Raw genomic sequence first — 20,919 nt, forward strand, 5'->3', positions numbered from 1 at the left:
GAACTACTCATCCCCTCAGGGGAACATCATCCCCTCTGCCACTCTCGGAGCCCTCAGCCCCTCGAGCTATCGGTATTCAGGGGAATCACCATCCCCTCAAGAGCAATAATCTTTAACGACTATAAACATCTCTCGACACAAAGTACCTCCTGTGGTCCGAGTATAACATTGCAATGTTACACCTGCCCACTCAACTTCTAATTTCCAACTGGATTAACCTCCAAACAGAGAAATATCTGCTCCAACTGCATACAGTGGCGGACCCAGGAATTTTTTTAACCCAGGTCAAAACATAAAGAAAAAAAATCATCTTTAATATAAATATAAAAATCTTACAATGTTTAAAAAATTTATAAAAGCATCCTACGATCTTTCATGTTCTGAAATCTTGTCATCACAGTTTCGTTTGTAATAGTTTTGAATATATCTTTTTCGATAAAACAAACTAAACAGTCATTCAAAACTTGATCTCCAATCCAATTGTGTCGATATGTCTTTACGATCTTCATGGCTGAAAAACATCTCTCAACAGTTGCAGTAGCAACAGGCAGAATCAAAACCAACTTCAAAAGCCTATAAACCAAAGGATATGACATATGTTTTCGTGTTTCCACCAACATTCTAGCAAGGTCTCCAAGATTCTCCAAATTAGAAAATCTTTCATCATGTCGAACATTATTAATGTAGATACATAATTCTTGCTCAAGGGAAATGAGCTCCTCTGATCTGAAGTCATCTGGGTAGAACTTAGATAACTTCAACAATTTTGAGAGATCAAACTCAGTAAATGCATTGATGGGAGATAGAGAAGCAGCACAAATAAGCAACTCAGTGTTCACCTTATTAAAGCGGTCATTAAATTCTTGAAGCTGCAAATCCAAGACAGAATATAAGCAATTGACCTTGTAATGATGCATATTTGATACTCCTGTCTTTTTTCTTCGTCTTTTTGAGTCTACAAAATCTGCCTCCATCTCAACCTTTTCAAGCTCATGTTTTTCACAAAACAAATAAACTTTCATCATGAGAGAATCCCACCCACCATCTCTAAACAACTGGAGTTGTCTCTTAGGTTATTTCACTAATGACATAGCATTTAAAATATCTTGATCTCTTCTTTGCAGCACCACTGACAAGGTTTCTGTGAGTTCTAAAAGGTATATCATCATATGCAAATAAAACACAAAATCAAAGCTATGAAAGTAATCAAGGAGACTATGAGCTTGACGTCTTTTCAAGTCATCTGCACCTTCATTCTCAATGTACTCAAGCACCTTCATGATAGAAGAAAACAACTGAATCACCTGCAGTAGAGTTCTGTAGTGAGAATTCCAACGAGTATACCCTGGTCTTTGAAGAGAGATCTCTTGATTCAATCCTGTTCCTGTACTGATTTCACCATTATTAATTTCTTCAATAATTTATTTTCTGTAACTCTCTCGGATCATATCTTTCCTTTTGCATGAGGCTCCCACTACATTCAGTAACAGAGTAATCATATCAAAAAAGTCGCCAACATTGAAATGTTTTTTTGCAACTGCCACAACAACTAATTGAAGTTGATGAGCAAAGCAATGAACATAATATGCTGATGTGTTTTCCCTCTGAATTAATGATCTTAATCCGTTGAACTCGCCCTTCATGTTACTTACTCCGTCATACCCTTGTCCTCTCACCCTTTTTATGCTCAATCCATATTTAGCAAACAAATCATCAATAGCAAATTTCAAAGATGTTGCAGAAGTCTCACTCACATGTGTGATACTCATAAATCTCTCTTTGACTATCCCACCTTTATCAACAAATCGAAACACTACCGCCATTTGCTCTTTGTCGGAAACATCAGCAGATTCATCCACCAGCAAACCGAAAACATCATGATTAATTTCTTCAATAACATATTTGACTACCTCTTCTGCAAAACAATGCACAATATCTTTCTGAATCTTAGGAGACTTCATCTGATTATTTCCAGGAGCATTATCTAAAATAACCTTACTCACAACTTCATTCTGATCAGCAGTGTACTTCAAGAGTTCCACAAAGTTTCCTCTATTGACTGAATTTTCTGATTCATCATGACCACGGAAAGCTAATCCTTGTTGCAATAAGTATCTTGAAGCATCAACAGAAGCATTCAACCGAATTCGATACTCATTTTTTTGTAATATCGTCTTGTTTATGCAAAGCATGCTCAATAGACTGACCTTGTTTCATCAAGTTTTCACACTTCATAACTGCATTGTTGTGAAATCAACACCTCCCACATGTCCTGAAAACTCTTTAAATCATTCCACCTACAGAATCCATCTGTGATAAATGCATCACTTTTTACGTTTTTACCAGCATTATCTCTGAACAAGTAACAACACAGACAAAAAGCTTTTTCTTTTTTCACACTGTACTCTAACCAATTTCTATATTGATCAAACCAAGCTGGGTTAAATCGCCTCAATGTGTTTCTTATCAATATTTGTTTAAAAGTATGCCCACGAGGTTGACAAGGACCTCGAATCAAGTATTTTCGAATTACCTCATCTCTTTGATTCGGATGATAATCTGTTATTCTTTTTCGATCAGCAGGATCCCAAGGTAAATCAATATCATCTGATTCGCTGCGAAGCGGAGATGGTGGTTCATTGCGAGGTGTAGATGGTGGTTCACTGCAAGGTGTAGATGGTTCTTTTCTTTTATAGTAGTTTTTCAAAGTATTCATTGTTTCGTCTGAAAAAAATTAGGAAAAAATTATCAACATAAAATAAAACTATGTATTGGATTTTTTATTTCTAAATATAATTTTTTTAAAAAAATTGATTACAAAACAAAATCTAGTTTTGTATCTAATAAACTTACTTGGTTCAAAGAATCTGATGTACTGAAGGCATGAACCAGAAAAATTGAAAACACACACAGAGTCACGGACACCAGCACGACGATCACGTTCTTTTTTGGTCGACTTGAAAAAGATGCTACTTCTTTGTTTAGTATATAGGGTCCCTAGTATATAAGCATAGAATAAATTATTAGGGTAAACAAATTAGGCCAGATTTGTTTTTAACTATAATAAATAAAAGGCTTTGATCTTCTCTTTCTTATGGGCTAGTGGACTTTGTTTTCATAAGTTAAGGGAGGTCAGATTTTAAAATTTGTTTGGTTGGACTCAAATAACTGTAAAACAAAATCTAAAATTAGGAAATAATTTTTTTTTTTTCAAAATTTGGGCAGGTCAGCTGACCTCCCACTAATACACGTGGGTCCATCCCTGACTGCATATGTCCACCTATCCGCCTCTCTAGGCCCGATACCTCTTGAGAATAATCTCATACTGGTCATCTACAACTACTCATCCTCTTAACATAAGATGGAAACTCCTCAACATCTGCAGCCCTCGGCTGCACCCCGCCACATGCGGCACAACTGGAGCCTGCACTGGTACCCCTCTCGGTAACCGCTCCAACAGCACGCCAATAGCTCCGCCAAGCGATCATCTCGACCCTGGGCTCCACCTGCTGCAATCCCACACCTGGGTTCCTAGCACTCCCGGCATTCACACCGGCTAACCCTCTCTGGTCCCTTTTGATACGCTTGCGACCCTCTGACGTACCTCCTCGTGGAACTCTTGACCACACACTCGCTGGCCTCGGGACCCGCCCGACCATGACCACGACCACGTTCCCGTCCACGACCAACAACTCAAACACCTTTAACCACTGCACTTCCAAGAACAAAGGCTAACAAGCAATCTTAACATAACCCAAAAACACAAAAACACAAACTCACCGTGGAATCACATTGTAGGCTCGAAGAGGATGTTCTAGGACTCCAAGCCACATACAATTGACTAACTCACATAATCAATCAAAGCACGCAAATCCCAAACATCTACAGCACAAAGCCTAGTGAACCCAAACCTAGAACAGTAAGGGCTCTGATACCAAAATGAAACGATCGACCCTTTTTTTTTTTTAATAATAAATAATAAATATAATATAATAAAATAAACTACAACTAGTGGTCCCATACCCACTAGCCACCTAACCACAAACACATTCAACAGCGGAAATAACCAACCAATATTCAATAATAATCCAATAATAATATATAACCATATTCCAACATAATCAATATCCAAAACAACAGGAATCATAGAACCAGCAACCTAGCAATGTTCTAATGACCCAACTCTAGCAACCTAGCAATGCCAGACAATATAAAACCGAGTCCCTAGAACATCCTCCTCTTCATTGCCTTGATTCCACGATCACACTTTGCTTTTACCTGCACCACAAACACATATTGCAATGCATGAGTATTTTATAAACACTCAGTAAGGCAATCCTCCCATCTACTGGGCTATACACACAAGCAATAGAGTATCTTTAACCATCAAACAACAAGCAATAAACAACGATCGACAAACCAAGACAGTGCATCGACCGACGCAAACATGCATCGATCGACACATCAAGGGATTGCATCGACCGATGCAAGTGTAACTTGTATCGACCGATACCCAATCTGCATCGAACGACGCATGCTCGACATCACACGAAAACCCTAGAGTTTTACGCGCCGTCCTCGCACTTGCATCGACCGACGCAAGCTATGCATCGACCGATGCAATGTCGAGCATCGTGTTTTCCCCGAAGCTTCTCGCCGGATCTTCGTTCCTGTAACCACAAACTCGATCCCAAGCCACAAGAAAGCTTCCTAACGTCCATAACAACAATCAAACACGTCTAACAACACAAAACAAGCAGATTAAAGAGTTCTCTAGCTTAGATAAGCCATGGTCCTGCACTTACCTTTGCCAAGACGAATCTGAACCTAACACAAGGAAGAAAACGCTTCTAGGAAGCTCCTACAACGATCCCAGCTACAGATCTCTCCAGGAACAGCCTCATATCTCCAGAAATCACCAGGAACTCTCAAGAACAGTTTCTCTCTTTTCGTTTCTCTCAAAAACAGCTCAACACCCACGAATGAGACAAAACTTGCATCTAAGGGTTTTCCTTAACCCAAAACGCAGCGTTTGACTTAAGTCAAAACGCACAAAATTGAACATGCATCGACCGATGCACCATCTGCATCGACCGATGAAACTCCCAAACCGAGATTCCGGTTCACGGATGTTACAAAGAAGGTCTAACGCACATGACACATTCTCACTTTTAGAAGAGACACAAGGTATTTCGTATCTTTTTCACCTTTCGTTTCTACTTTTTGTTCATGTTTTGAAATTGGTAAATGTTGTTCAAAATTCTTATTTTGTGTATCAATATTGTACTTTGTCTCTTTTAATCTATTTTATAAATTTTTAATTTAAAAATTTAGTTCTAGATAATAATTCATAAAATCTATTAGATTTTTAGTTTTTTTTTTATTTGTCAACCATTGGGCCACAACTGGCCAGCCCATTAGCCAAATTCCTACATTCGTAGGTTGCGGGACTCAATCCCGCATGTGATGGTGCCTTCTACAAATGGACTTACCTCCTGCCACTGCACTAAGATCACTTCACATTAGATTTTTAGTTTATAGTTAATATATCTTAGTTCCTACCGCTTCATATCACTTATGTAAACAGTGTTCCTACCAATTGGCTCTTTTGAGCTAATCTATTTAAGTTGTTGACAAATAAAAAGTTAATATATCTTAGTTACAATATTAATGTTAACTATAACTGAATTTATTTTAAAATAACTAAACATATTTTATTATGCTCTTTTTACCCATGCATCGCGTGAGACTTTTTCTATCCCAACCATACTTTATATAACGATCTAACTGAGAAGAACTGCAGAACGGAACATCGCCCTTTGGAAAGGCAGAGACAGTGTGTATCGCATGAAATTTATGACCAAAGAAACTTGGTCTCTCATTTGGGTTGCTCGACCAACAATGGCTAACTACAAAGCAGTTTGGTTCCCTTTCTGCATTCCAAAATATGTTTTTATAACTTGGTTGGCGATGAAGAACAGGCTTTCAACTAGAGACATGATGCAAAACTGGAACCAAAATGTTAATCCGAGTTGCATTTTCTGCAACAACCCAATGGAAACAGCCGATCACCTGTTTTTCCAATGTTCTTTGGCATAGATGGTGTGGGAGAAGCTCACTAGAGGTCTGCTCTTGCATAAGTATACTGCAGAATGGCGACACATCGCAGCACTGATTGGTGGAAATGAGCTTGATAAGAAATCACGATTCATCATCGGATATACTTTTCAGAACATCCTATATTTCCTTTGGAGAGAAAGGAATGACAGACGTCATGGCAATCAACCCTCGCCGGCGGAGAAGCTGGTTAAGCTCACAGACAAAAATGTTCGGAACAGGCTGAGTACGATCCGGAACGAAGAGGATACCACGATTCATATGTGGTTTAGGACAAGATCCTATTAAGATCATAGCATAATTTTTCTATTTTTTTCTAGAAATGTTTTGAGAAAAAGGCTTTGCTTTTGGAATGTAAAACGTTTATTTTTTCTTTGAATATAATCTAATATTAAATTCAAAAAAAAAAAACAATCTAATATCTTGCTTTCTAAGTTATCTCCAAACATAAATCACATATTTTTATTAGCCCTAGTCCCTAGAAAAGAGAAATGATCTCAAACTACAAAATGTTGGAAAAAAATAACTACCTAGGAGACATTGAAGAATAACTACAAGTAGCATGCGACCGAGAGGAGGAACGATAACTTTGAGAGGTTGTGATGGTGTTAATAGTCAAAGAACTAAGCTGATTATTAAACTCTCTCCTCATCGCTTTATACACATCCTCCAATCCTTCCTCTATAAGTTCTAGAACTGTCTGCGGCATCGGAGGCAAATTAATCTCGTCCGACGTACCTTCTAGAAGCTTCACTACCTCTCCCATCGATGGCCTCACTGATACTTCGTCTTGTATGCACCAGAAAGCCACTTTAAGAGCTTTAACTACTTCTTCTTCCTCTGCTACTCCTTGTAGCCTCCTATCCACAGCTTTCAAAGCTGTCCCGTTCGTTAGTTCCTATACATTCAAAAGATAGTTAGGTTTCTAATCAAATATGCTCCTAGCGCCTAGACTATTGGAACCCTTTCTAAGTATTTTATAAAATTACCTTGTAGGCCCATCCAGGGTAAAAGAAATCCTCAGCATCGAAGGACATATCAAGATTTCTTCTACCACCTACGATCTCAAGAAGAAGCATTCCATAGCTATACACATCTGCCTTCACCGTGATCGGACGGTTACTCACCCATTCTGGTGCTAGATACCCTCTTGTACCTCTAATCATTGTAACAACATGTGAATGCTCTCTCCCCATCATCTTGGCCAGTCCAAAATCTGATACCTTAGGACAAAAATTCTCATCCAACAAGATGTTTTCAGGTTTTATGTCGCAATGAATAATCCTGTTCCGACATTGCTCATGAAAATACGCGATCCCTTGCGCAGTTGCAACCGCTATCGCAAAACGTGTACGCCAATCAAGTAGCCTGGCTGTTTGTCCTGAAGAGAATATCCATTTGTCTAACGACCCATTTATCATGAACTCATAAACTAGAAGCCTGTAGAGTTCCCCCCAAAACAGATTCTCAAATCTTTTTGCGTAAAAAACAGAGTAAAATTTATTTGTAATGTTATAAGGTTAATGTTTTTAGCTTACCGGTGTGAGTCTTCCGAGCAGTAACCACACAAGCGAACAAGGTTCATGTGATGCATTGAACCAATGGTATTGACTTCAGTAATGAACTCTCTCTCGCCATGAGATAATGCTCTGTCTAATCTCTTCACCGCAACTAGCGTTTCACTTGCTACTGTTCCTTTGTATACTGTCCCAAACCCACCTAACCACATCATAAAACCAGTAATATAAGATTTCGAATACTTTAAAACTTTTTTTTAAATACATATAAAGATTCTTGATTCTGACCTGATCCAAGAAGTTGGGAGAAACTATTAGTACAGTTCTGGAGATCGCGGTAAGTAAAACTCACAGGAGAGTCACAAAGGATAAGCGAGTTCTTTGCCGCTCTCTTTAGTGTTCTCTTCCTGTCTATATTATAGTATAATAACATCCCAAGTAAAGCCACAAGCACAAGCATCCCCAACACTATAGGAATCACCAGAACCTTTTGTCTTAGTCCATGGCTCTTACCCGATTTAGAAGAATCATTATGGTTTGAGTTTGAGGGGTAAGATTCATTAGCTCTAGTCTTCACGAAAAGGGTCGAGACAGGATCTCGAAAGCCGCCAAGATTCAGACTCTTTAGAATCCAACAGTAAGGCTTCTCTTCATCTAAACCGTAAACTGAAGCCACACACTTGCAATCTGACAAACACATCTCACCGCATCTGCTCACATTGCTGATATCGCTGATATTCTCGATAACAGAACGTTCCGAGAAGTAGTAGTTGGTCTCTTGGACCGTGGAGATCTTGTAGGTACCGTTACGATTGATGTTTCTCTCACATTCTTGAACCAAAGATGAGTTGTCTGAACAGAGTTTAGCGTTGTCTTGATCAGGGAGCTTAACCGAACCGGGCAAACATAAACACTCGGCATTTTTCTTGGTTCGGTCCAAATTGCATACTCCGTTACCGCAAATCCCAGCTATATCACACGGGTTTGATACAGCTGCCCAATCAGGTACCCATTGGCTTGAACCGTTCAGGTCGTTGTCCCATCGGTACAACCGGAGATTACCGTTATTCTCTAATACCAATCTCCGCAAAACCGATTTTTTTGATAACCGGCCGGAGCTACTATTATTGTTATAATTCCGGTTTTCGTCTACCGGGTTCTTGTAGACGAACACTGCTCCCGTTGAGGATTCTCCATAAACGATCTTGAAGCTTCCGGTATCATCAAGAACCGCAGTAACATCTCCGGTGACATTGGAAATCTCTGGTCCGGACCAGTAGGAGTAGTTTGCGTGAGGGTCAAGATTGATGTTGTAGGTTAGGCCAAGGCTAAGCGAAGTGTGTTGCTGCAGCATTTTCAGGGAGTAATGGCCGTGGCGCGATGGTGAAGGGTTAGAGGTTAGTTCTAAAGAAACGGTTAAGGGTTGGTTTGGGAGGAGAGTGTCGGACGGTTGCGAAAAGCTCTGCCATTTAGCTGGACCGGCGGTAACTTCGGTTCCAAGGAGAAGGAAGTTTCCGGATTCGGACATAACCGCTGCTTCAACGCCGTGGTTTGAGGTGTTTGAAGCCCATACAACGGTGTTTTGGTCGGAGAGTACGAGGTTCCCGGTCGCTTCTAGCTCCAACACGGCTTCTTTTGTGACTGGGGAGTTTCTATATTTTAGATATTTGGATTTTTGAGTGAAAAATTTCTGATCATAGGCAAATCTAATGTTCGTTTTTAATCAAATATTTATATGTATACTACTAATTATATAGATTATTGCAATAACTAAATATTAAAGGATTATATATGTGTACCTATTGGGAGACCAAACGATGGTTGGATCACCAGGAAGTTGTACGAACCAAATGCTGAGTAAGAACCGATCTGTTGGTTTAAACCGAGTGAACCCAATCGCAAAAGTACCGTTAGCGGAAACCCATGCCCGATTCGGTTCAGTAGCTTTTAACTTTGAACCCAAACCTATGTGCTGTTCGGTGGCCAAACCAACTTGAACTACCGAGCTTACTAAGTAGAAGCAAAAGAATGAGAATGAGATACTAAAAGAAGGAAAATAAAATTGAAATGAAGACATAGTGAGAATCTTGTAACAAAAGAGAAGAGTCTAAAAAATCGTTATAACATATGCTTTAGTATTCTTTATATATCACCCAACTTTACAATTTGAACGCATTTAGAAAGATGGTTCGGTGGGAGAACCTTGAAGAATGAGAATGTGGCACGTGTCTTTGTGGTTGAGCTAAATTTTTGACAAAAGGTCAATATTTCGTAAATGGTCGGTTCTGAATAATTGACAATGTTGGGGATATTGGATATGGCGGCACCTGTTTTGTACCTTTTGATTTAATTAATAAATCTTTTAAATAGTATGAAACTAGAATTAATTAAAAGAAATGACATAAACAGTAAAAAAATTTAGTTAAACTGCCACTTTGTTCACTTCTTTTCCACAATGCCACAATTCTCACGTAAAAAAACATAAACGCCCTTCGATGAACACTATACTGCTGATAGACAAGATACGGATGATGGACATGATGCGAATGATAGATAAGATGCGGATGATGGAAAAGATGTGGATGATTGACAAGATGCTGATGATAGACAAGATGCAGATGATAGACAAGATGAAATGATTGACAAGATGCCGATGATGGACAAGATGCAGATGATAGACAAGATACAGATGATAGACAAGATGTGGATGATAGACAAGATGCAAATGATGGACAAAATGAGGATGATGGACAAGATGATATGGAGAAAGATGCCGGCGAGAAACTCAATCCTCCACCCTCATCCACATCATCCTCTTTTAGTCCACCATCCTCGACATACTCTTTTGGTCCACCATCCTCGACATACTCTTTTGGTCCACCATCCTCTATGTTATCACTTTTTTCATCATCCACATGTTCTTTTGGTCCATCATCCTCCACATCTTCTTTTGGTCCACCATCCTACATGTTATCACTTTGTCCATCATCCTCCACGTCATTTTTTTCTTCATCGTCTTCTCATCTTTCTCCCAATCATCTTGTCCATCATTTTCTGTATCAGCTTGTCTATCATCTGCTTCTTGTCCATCAAACACATCTTGTCCATCATAGGTATCTTGTCCATCATTTTATCCACCATCTTGTCCATCGTCCGTACCTTTCCCTCCAAAACCATGAAAGAGACACAACTTTCCCGCTTCTTTGCTTCATTATTATCAGGAGGGCAAAATCGTCTTTTGACATTATACCATAAAGTTGGTTTGTGGCATTTTCTTTAAGGTTTTGAGAATGTGGCATTGGGAAAAACTTTTTTAGAAAATATGGCATTTTTGGCAAAAATCCCATGAAACTATCCCATCTATAATGGAAAATGGAAAGATGTGATTATTTCTATAATTTAATGATAAATTTTATTTTACAAATATTCTTAAGTTAAAATTTGTGTCCATGTTAAAGAGGTGATCTGGATGCATCTGGGTGGTTTTGGTGACAAAGCAGCTTGACAAAACTTAAGAAATTTTAAAATAAACTATTATGGTTCGTGCATCTTATGATTTCATTATGTAACAATACAAACTAAATTTAAAGTTATGGTTCTTACTTCTTAGAGCTTCTCCATCAGCATTTTGAGACAATAACAAAACATAAAAAAAAATATAATAAGAGAAAAAGTGAGAAACATATTTGCAATGGGAGATCTTTCTAAACAAAGCTTGCTACTTGTCAATTACCTATTAGACTATCTTTTAAAACTCAACTAAAATATATTATATAATTAAAATAATAAATTTTTTGGGATACTCTCTTGCATATCTGGCAATGAATATGCTCTTATAAACTATGGTTTATATATTACAATAACTAGGTATTAAAGGATAATTTAGATTTTAAAATAAATATTATAGCTTTTATGGTTCATATTTTATGATCTTATTATAAAAATTATAAAACGAGGTTATAGTTACTTTCATTTCATTATGATTTTATTATGTAAATTATAAATCGAGGATTTTATGGTTTGTATTTTATGATTTCATTTCATTATCTTATCAAAACCCAAAGAATCTATTAGACCACTCACTCATGATCATGATCATATAAAATTATTGTATTGATCTTTGTGAAATTACGATTAGAGATTGTAGATAAAAGATCTAGAACCTAAACTTTGATATTAGATTTAAATAACTGAGATTCAATTTGAAAATTAGAAGAAGATCTTAGAAAAGGTTTAGAACCGTAAAACTAGGTTTAAAGTATTTATAAGCAAATAGAAGCTAATTGGGTCAATTCTAACGTGGCATTGGCCTTGAATTTGGCCTTGGCCTTGACCTTGAATTATATCACAAAGACCTTAGAAGTTAGAAAAACTCCAATGTCTTTAGACCAAGATCAAGCGAATTGGAAAAAATAATCATACCACAAAGATCTTAGAGCAACTCCAATTAATGTAGCAGCAAAACACTAAATATAGTGTAGATTACATACACTCCAACCAAACGACAAAATCAAGGACATAATATGGTGTAATACTATTCATAAAACACAAAAATATATATATATATATATATATATATATATATTACTTTATTTATGTTTTTGATTAAAAATATATTTAAAATATTGTTTATCCACTAGAAGGAAAAACAAACCATCAATAATTTAAAATTACGTATTATATTTAATAGAATGAACTATTAACTACAATTAATATAATATGAAATATTAATTGAGTCACAAAATTTTAAAATAAATACTAAATTGATTAAGAAAACTTCATATTATTTTTATTTTTATTTTTTGTCAACAAAAGATTAGCTCAGATGAGCTAATGAGAAGGGAAATTGTTTACATACAGAACATTATGTGGAGATGTGCGTGCATAACATGCCAAAAGATCTGCTTTTACATTTGCATTTCTAGGAATAAAAGATAAGAAAAAAAAAGTGAACTCCTCCCTATCCATCTCGATATCATCGAGATATGTCGAGAACGCCGGCCAGTCGTGTGGCGAAGAAAAGTGAAGAAAATAGTGAAAACATAAATAAGAAAATTAATACAATGTAATTTGTTGACAAATAAGAAAAAGTGAAGGAGAGAAGAAAAGTCGGGTTCTTAATGTGAGTTTTGACAACTCCCACGCTACATGGAGCAGAACTGATATTGGGAAGCTTCTATGAAAGAAAACTCCTATGCTTTCAAGTCAAAGCTTGTGAGACATGTACCCATTTCACTTTTATGCCCCATAGAAGATGGCTCCATCGATGTAGACACTATTGTTGGCCATATGGTAATGTAGTGTTTCACAGTTAATTTGTTTCCATGTTGTGTCTCCCCTAAAGTCGACCATGAGACCAAATAGACTAAGCATGGGCTTGCGGCTTTAAAACGGTTTATGTATTTTACTGGCCATTATTTGACTAAAAATGTTTTTTAATTTGGCGGTAGAAATCTATTTTTCTGACTTTGTAGTGACCAGTTCGAATCCCAACAATTAGTAATAGTAATTTTTTAAATGTTTAAGTTCATTGCAGTGTTTGTTCTGTGTAAAAGTGTTTTTTTATGCAAAAAGTTTACCATATTTAGATATCAGATACCAACAAAAACAAATGCTTTTGTTTTCTAACATTTTGTACATAAAAACACAATGATTCATGGTCACTTGATGTATGTGGAAATGCTGGCTTTATAAGCTCCCAAGCTGCGCTGCTCCATATATCATCAAGGACAACCAAACATTTGTCGGTTTCAAGTAGTTTAAACAGCTCATCTTGTAAACAAGATTTTTTGGTTAAATAAATTAAAGATTCATTAATCGATATATATATATATATGTATACAATACTCATTACAATTCTTTTCACACACTAGCCAATATAGCTGAACTGTATCTATTTTTATCATCCCAAAATTTAAACCAAAGCATCACACCTCCATACTTTCTAGAGTTTTTTAAAACCAAGACATTTGAAACCCATAATCTTTTTGGACCCGAACTAAAATAATTAAATTAGCCCCCTTCGTTGATGGTGTTGGACATCTTCATTGACAAATAGTCTTTTTCAGTCACGATTATACTTGTCATAAAACAAAATGTTTTCTTAATAATTACTACATTGAGGAAAGCTGTTCATGAACAACATCACCTAAGAGATGTGACAATGATTTTCCTCCCTGGACCCAATCGAGTACAGTTTCCAATTCCGCCGCCAAGAGACAACACAACCTTAATACAAATTTGACAAAAGCATCAAAATAAATGTGATTTTATTATCTAAATACTAGGATCAAATTTGGAGGAATTTTTTTTTTTTTTAACCATTTAGTTTATATCTCAGCAGAAAAAAGCATGTAAACCAACCTTGATGCATACTAAAAGCAAATCCTTAGTTTCATTAATTTGAATGTTGATGAAGTATATTGATACAAACATTCCAAATTAGTATACTAGCACCACACAAACACAACAATTCTTCAAAAGGTAAACACGAGAGAAATTGATAAATAATAGTCACTACGATTCCTTTCACACACTAGCCAATAGAGATGAACTGTATCCACTTTTATCATCCCAGAATTTAGACCAAAGCATCACACCTCCATACTTTCCAGACTTTTTTAACATCGGAAGAATCTGTGAAGTGAGTACATCTGGTGGGATATACCCACTTCCCGCAGCTTCAGGAGCTGCCGGAAGACCCAAGAAAATTTTCTTGACTGTGATTGAAGTGGTCCACTTGTTCCACGAATCGAAGAGGTTTTGTGTATTATCTAAAGTGTATGAACATGGTGGATTGTTGTAGAACTGGATCCAAACATAGTCAAAAAATTTAGTGTTGAGAGCACTTCCCATTAATCTATCTGGAAATGGACATTGAGGAGCTCCTGTTAGATATACTTTTCTTCCTTTGTGGCTAAACTTTGAGAGAGACCTGTCCAATACATTTTAACACATATAAAACCTTTTATTTTTTTATTTTTTGTGGTAATCAAAAAGTTTGAACGTAGACCGTAAACCTTTTGGACCGGGAACTAAAATAGTTAAACTAGTCCCCTTGTTGTGAAATTTTTTTCTAATGAATAGTTTTTTTCTCAATCACGATAATAATGGTCATAAAGGATTTGTTCAAAATGTTTTCTTAATTATTATTTTACCTGGCGAGATCATCCCAGTGTTGAGGTGAGCCAAGCTCTATATTGAAATCAATACCATCAAGAACAGCATCACCTAAGGGACGTGACGATGATTTCCCTCCCAAGAAGTTGTTCCAAAGGTAGTCCGCAACCATTTTTGCATCCTTCTTGGAGCCAATCGAGTAGTTTCCGATTCCGCCCCCGAGTGACAACATAACCTTACAAAATAATTGATAAAAATAAATGTGATTTCACTAATTTAAGAATAGGATCAAATTTTGGAGTAGTAAATAAAAGCCATTTCTTTTCATATCTCGGAAAAAAAAATAATATGTAAACCAACCTTGATGCCACGAGACTGACAGTCTTTGACCTGAGAGCCAATACGAGTACAAGTGTTGGCCGCAGGGTTACAGTGGCCGGCGAGGTTGAGCTCCGGTGTTTGGCCATTGCCGAATTTCACAAGAAATGCGACGTTGACGTAAGCATACCGGCCGGTGGCACACGTGGCTGAGAGATTACCTTCGTTGCCGTTTTGGCCCCAATAGATGGCTATGCCACCTCTGGATGCATCGGAAGGTTTGGTGAAAAAGCAGCTTATCAATAAGAGAAAGTATATAACATGCTTGACAAAATTTATGTTAGTCATGTTTTTTTCGTTAACGATGTTTTGTCTTCTTTGTGGTTATGTGTTTGTTAGGTATTGCTTCTGACTTTTGTTTGCTTTTACTTTCTCTTTTATATATCTTATCTATTTATATTATAATGACTTTAATTGGTTGTCTGTTTATCGTCAAATTATATTGCTTAGGACTTTAGTATAGATACAGATCTCAAATTATTAAGCACCCATCTTGAATCTCTGACCACTAACTGTAACTGTTTAATAAAGTCATAAAGAATAAGAAGGACAATCAGCGATCAAATTGGTNAAAAAAAAAAAAAAAAAAAAAAAAAAAAAAAAAAAAAAAAAAAAAAAAAAAAAAAAGAGAAGGTGGATCATGAAACTCACGTTGAGCTCGTTGTCGTCTCTTGACGTGTTGACTTTGTCGCACGTCTCCTGGTTTACGTGCCATTTGGCACAACAATTCAGTTTATCTATTTCGGAAGTATTTTAACCATAATAATTTACTGAATCACAGTATCCTCATTTTTCCCGTATATACAATCTATTATAAATTAGTACTTATAAGATTAGAGATAGGACCAAGAAGTGTTTTCATGGCCCAATTTTTATCAACCAGCTTTGAAAAAGTCTGGTGCTCTCATCATGTCTCTTCCAATGAGTGAGTAACCGTATTTATTAATATTTGAATTAAAATGTATCGGAAAAAGTCTTCATTACAATTATTGATTTGACTGGATAAGTTTCAAAGTAGAATGACAAATTCTCAGTATATAATATCAAAAATATATATATATATATATATATATATATATATATATATCAGGTAATTCAAAAATTTTAATTTTGAAGTATACATGTTATAGGTGAAAAAAAGAAGTCATGTAATCAAATAAACAGGATAATTCAAATATTGGATGAAAAATATAAGATTTTCCGTTAAAATAGAAATTATGCTTAAATAATAACCATCCTGGTAAAACAAACACCAGTCAATTTATTTTTGTTAACATATTATACAAACATGGCATAACTTTCAATACAATATTAATATACTACTGTATGTGCAATGTAACAAAAATCACAAACAATACGAACTGGTGGTCTAATTACATCGAAATATTTTATGTTAGCGGAACGTATATATGTAAATCACAAACACTAGGAATTACTGGTCTCATATCAAAATCCAAACTATAATCTGTAAATAACCTTTGTAAACTTAGATATCTTTTCATCTAAGATATATTTAAGACGTTGGGAAACTGTTGATCATCACAGTGTTTTGGTGGAATGTATATTTTGGTTCACGAAACCAAAATATTGACCTAAACATTTTGGTGGGAGATTGTTGGTCTCTACTCTCTAAATATTTGGGCCATTTTTGTCAAAATCAAAAATAGAAATTTGGAGGCAACATATGACAGTAGCAACTCTTGTCACTTTCTCGTAGACGTTTGAATTTTTAATGTTGTATTGGGCGATAGGTTTTCGCCTATGGAAATAGTGCGACGAATGTATTAAGCAATTGGGGATAAAAAATTATAATTATAAAGTTCGTAAGACCATCTCTAATGGTTTTCCCTATTTTTTCCTCCATAACAGAGGATCTCTATAAAGACATCTCCAATGGTTCTCTAATTTTACTTTTATACTCTATTATAGAGTAATTTTTGCTCCAATGGTATTCTATTTTCACCTCTATAATAGAAATTGCTATTTTTTCTCTATTAGAAACTCTATTTTTTCTTTTATAAATAGAGGTGAGTTTTACTCCAATGGTCCTCTATTTTTGCTTTTTAACTCTATTTTAGAGTAAAATATACTCCAACCCATCTCTATTTCTACCTCTATAATAGAGATCTCTATATTTTCTTCTATATATAGAGAAACTCTATTTTTTCCTCTATAATAGAGTTGAACTTATTTATTTATAAAATGGTCCTTGAACTTTTAACACTTTTATATTTATGATCAAAATAAATAAAATATATATTTAAATAGTTTAATAATAACTTAATGAAGTGGAGGTTTTGTATTGAACAACACAATACTGAAAGTTTGTCGTAAGATTCAATTCTCATATCAGATAAACAAAAATAACATTCAAGATTTGGTTTGGTACAGAAGCACTACTCTTATGTTTCACAACTATAAGCGTTCAATTCGCAATCCAATCCGCAAAAGCTAAGATTTGGTTATACAACATAAAAAAATTTATATAAAATCTTATTAAATATAAATAACTTAAATATTTTAGTTTTTATTCATATCATAATATTATTTTTAATACAACAAAGACTAATTATTTAATATTCTGGTAAATTACTTCCGGATCCACCAATATCCCTAAAAATTTGTCTAATCGAACCAAACAACGTAGATGGAGGAGGAGCTTGCTGGTTTTGTTGTTGATCGTTCCGTTTTTGTAAAATTTGCGCTTGTTGAGCCTGAAGATATCTACTATGTTTTATTATTTTATATGATGCAATGTATTTCTTTTAATAAATGTGATATTTAAATAATATTTATGAATGTTAAAAATTTAAATAATATCATAATTTTATGAAAGTTTCACAAATACTAAAATAAATGGGTTAGTTTGCAACTTTTATAAGTAAAAGGTATTAATAGTAAAATAAAAAAGGAATCTCTACGGAATATTTTTCTTTAGAGAAAAAAATAGAGGTATCCACTGGAGCAAAAGTCATCTCTATTATAGAGTTCGTCTATTTTAGAGGTAAAAATAGGAAAAACCATTGGAGATGGTAGAAAAAAATAGCAATCTCTATTATAGATGTGAAAATAGAGTACCATTGGAGCAAAAATTACTCTATAATAGAGTATAGAGGCAAAAATAGAGGATCATTGGAGATGTCCTAATGGATGCAACAATAATAAATTTCATAAATAATTCTCCGTTTAATATGGTTCGTCATCGTTCCTTGGCCGCACATGTATCTAATAATAATATATACAAAAACAAGCAACAAAATAATATATGAAATTAAATATTAATATTTGAAAAAAGCACTACTCATTTGAAATTTTTGACTCGTTACAACTTTTTCTTCATAAGAATAATTTATATTTTTAAAAAAAATTCAAATCATAGCAATTTTGTTTATTATTATATGGATGATATGATGATTTATGTATTTCACAAAAATAGAACTATGATAAAATAAGAGGTGAAGTATAATAATTAGCGATAAGTTAGATATCAAATGTTATATGTTTTATTTTGATTGAATATTTCTTTTTTTGCAATCAATAATATATTTTCGTTTTTAAAAATTAATTAAATTGAAAAAGGTAATAGTTGACATTTTTATTCTTAATCACTACTATTCAGCTATCGATTTTTCTTCCCAATATATGTATTATATGATTATTCTTAGGATACAAATTAATAAAGTTCAGACCATGAAATTTTATTAATTTATCGATAAATTAATAATTATTAATTTATAGAGAGACTTTCCTAATTTGGTAAAAAAATATTAAAAATAAGATTTAATCTTTGTAACTAATATTTTTATAAAATCAATTACAATGAAAATAACAATTATCATGTTTTAAAGATAGCACTCAAAGATTTTTATATAGTAAAAATATTAAAAATGAACTCTAATAGAAATTAATTTGTAGATATATATATATATATATATATATATATATTTAGATAATTTTATATAATTATTAATTTAAATTATTGATGGGACCATATTTTTACAAAGGAGTTTCAAATTTTTTTTTATTTTATTTTATTATCGAATAGTGTCCAAAATAACACTAGTCTCCACTTGGGACCGGAGAAATTTATTAATTTATAGAGATTATTAATTTACCGAATATTAATTTATAGAGGTTCTACTGTAGATGATTGTCAATGTGATCTGACGTACGCATTGTGTATTAATTGTTTTGTATTATTTATGAAAGATTAATTATGAATATGTTTTTCGTATGATTTATAATTTATAAGAAAGAATGGTATGTAACTATAGACATCAATTATTTTCTTTAAAAAATCAACAAAGTTAAGTTCTTAAGTTTGAAAAGAAAATAAATTAATTCAAATAAGAATTTAGATTGTCCTATCATGATTAAACATTTAAGTGTCTTCCCATAAACACACTACTTATAATTTAGATGACGCACAAACAAAACGAGAAAATAATTTAGATTTGATGTAGGTACATGTCTTGCAAGTTTTGACTTTGTTAACAGAAAATTTTTGTTTCATGGACCCTATCCCAGTACAAGACCCTCTCAATGTTGTCTGGGAGTTGTCTAAACTCACCAACTTCAAAGGCAACATCTCAGCTGGTTTCACAACATCCGCTGGTAGCTTCACTCTATGGATCTTTGATCAAAAAGAAATGACATGGGCACTAACCAGTTCTTAACCAAAAAGCACGGATGGTGCACTTTGGTGACATAGGTGGCCAATAATTCTTTAAAACCTATCCGCAAATCAGGGTGTCAAAGTCTCTGAACTCCTTGGGATCTATCAACAACAATTTATGTTTTTCCAATCTATCTATCTATGTGTGTTGTAAGCTTGTATTTGATTAGCCTATTTTATCTAACTATTAGATTGATAATGTTCTATTATTTATCTCATTTTTGGATTGAATGAATGGTAACAATTATGGTTGCACAAAAAGAATTTATGACCAACCAATCAATGTTGAAAAAATAGAAGAAAATTAATTTGACATAAATAAAGAAATAATATAAAATTATAAACACGATAATATATGAATTCCAAATAATTCAAAGGTGAAAAAATAAATTAAATAAAACAATCTAAAAATACTACATTAAATGTTAAAATACAGTGTTCAAAAAATAAGAAGCATATATTAATTTTTTTGTCAATATATTAATCTTACCTATTACAATCTGAAAAAGGAGAAAGTAAGAGAAAATTTTGGTTTAAAAAATAAGAAAAATTCTCCTTCCTATTAAAAAAGTTTTACCAATAAAACAAAGTTGAAAGCAATATTTTTGAATAAATTATTTTGTTAGATGAAAAGTATGAGACAATCTATGTTTATATAGAAGTGAGTATTTGCAAAATTTAGAATTAATAATTAACTGTATATTTTTCTTAATCTAATTTCTATTTTTTTTTGTTGAATTAATAACTTAAATTAAAAATAAGTAAATAATGTTATAATTTCAAATTTTATGAAAATATATATATATATATATATAATCTCCTTATAATTATTTTAAAATTTTTTTACTTTTTGTAAATTTTTTGATAATTATCTTTTTACATTACTAATATTATTTACAACAAAATATTTTATTTTATTGTAATCTCAAATCCCTCCTATTAAATATTAATTTTTATACATGTCAAAATCTCAAATTGGTATAAATTTGACAAATGTGAAAATCTTGTTAATGGCTAACTTTCAAAACCCAATTTTATTTAATAATATATTAAATAGTCTTTTTACTTCAAAATTCATTAATGGAAAAAAAAATCCAAACGGAGTTGGCTGGC

At 33.9% G+C, this 20,919-nt stretch overlaps 2 protein-coding genes and 1 pseudogene across 3 annotated transcripts; all 3 read right to left on the reverse strand.

Annotated features, from left to right (window-relative positions):
- Positions 351-2,716, reverse strand: LOC109131188 (annotated as a pseudogene).
- On the reverse strand, positions 6,553-9,725 carry LOC104770780 (G-type lectin S-receptor-like serine/threonine-protein kinase At5g24080). Of its 2 annotated transcripts, none has more exons than XM_010495237.1 (5): positions 9,434-9,725; positions 7,923-9,286; positions 7,656-7,836; positions 7,107-7,557; positions 6,553-7,015 (listed from the first exon to the last, which is right to left on the reverse strand). In XM_010495237.1, the coding sequence occupies exons 1-5, from the start codon at positions 9,709-9,711 to the stop codon at positions 6,644-6,646; spliced, it is 2,646 nt and encodes an 881-aa protein (XP_010493539.1). In that variant the 5' UTR covers positions 9,712-9,725; the 3' UTR covers positions 6,553-6,643. The 2 variants fall into 2 exon arrangements, with proteins under 2 accessions (XP_010493539.1, XP_019097910.1); XM_019242365.1 differs by having other exon boundaries at positions 7,923-9,275; positions 9,434-9,553.
- On the reverse strand, positions 14,003-15,478 carry LOC104770781 (acidic endochitinase-like). Its single transcript, XM_010495238.1, has 3 exons — positions 15,114-15,478; positions 14,792-14,988; positions 14,003-14,568 (listed from the first exon to the last, which is right to left on the reverse strand). The coding sequence occupies exons 1-3, from the start codon at positions 15,417-15,419 to the stop codon at positions 14,163-14,165; spliced, it is 909 nt and encodes a 302-aa protein (XP_010493540.1). The 5' UTR covers positions 15,420-15,478; the 3' UTR covers positions 14,003-14,162.

This window comes from Camelina sativa, chromosome 20 (genome assembly GCF_000633955.1).
Source record: "Camelina sativa cultivar DH55 chromosome 20, Cs, whole genome shotgun sequence".
Taxonomy (NCBI): Eukaryota; Viridiplantae; Streptophyta; class Magnoliopsida; order Brassicales; family Brassicaceae; genus Camelina; species Camelina sativa.

Bases quoted from the DNA above. Each gene is read 5' to 3' on its own strand.
- LOC104770780 (XM_010495237.1), bottom strand. From the start codon at position 9,711: ATGTCTTCATTTCAATTTTATTTTCCTTCTTTTAGTATCTCATTCTCA. The intron at 9,287-9,433 runs GTACACATATAT...TCTAAAATATAG, and splicing joins ATCGTTTGGTCTCCCAATAG to AAACTCCCCAGTCACAAAAG. The intron at 7,558-7,655 runs GTAAGCTAAAAA...GGAACTCTACAG, and splicing joins TGCTCGGAAGACTCACACCG to GCTTCTAGTTTATGAGTTCA.
- LOC104770781 (XM_010495238.1), bottom strand. From the start codon at position 15,419: ATGACTAACATAAATTTTGTCAAGCATGTTATATACTTTCTCTTATTG. The intron at 14,989-15,113 runs GTTGGTTTACAT...TTATTTTGTAAG, and splicing joins GTCAGTCTCGTGGCATCAAG to GTTATGTTGTCACTCGGGGG. The intron at 14,569-14,791 runs GTAAAATAATAA...TGTATTGGACAG, and splicing joins CACTGGGATGATCTCGCCAG to GTCTCTCTCAAAGTTTAGCC.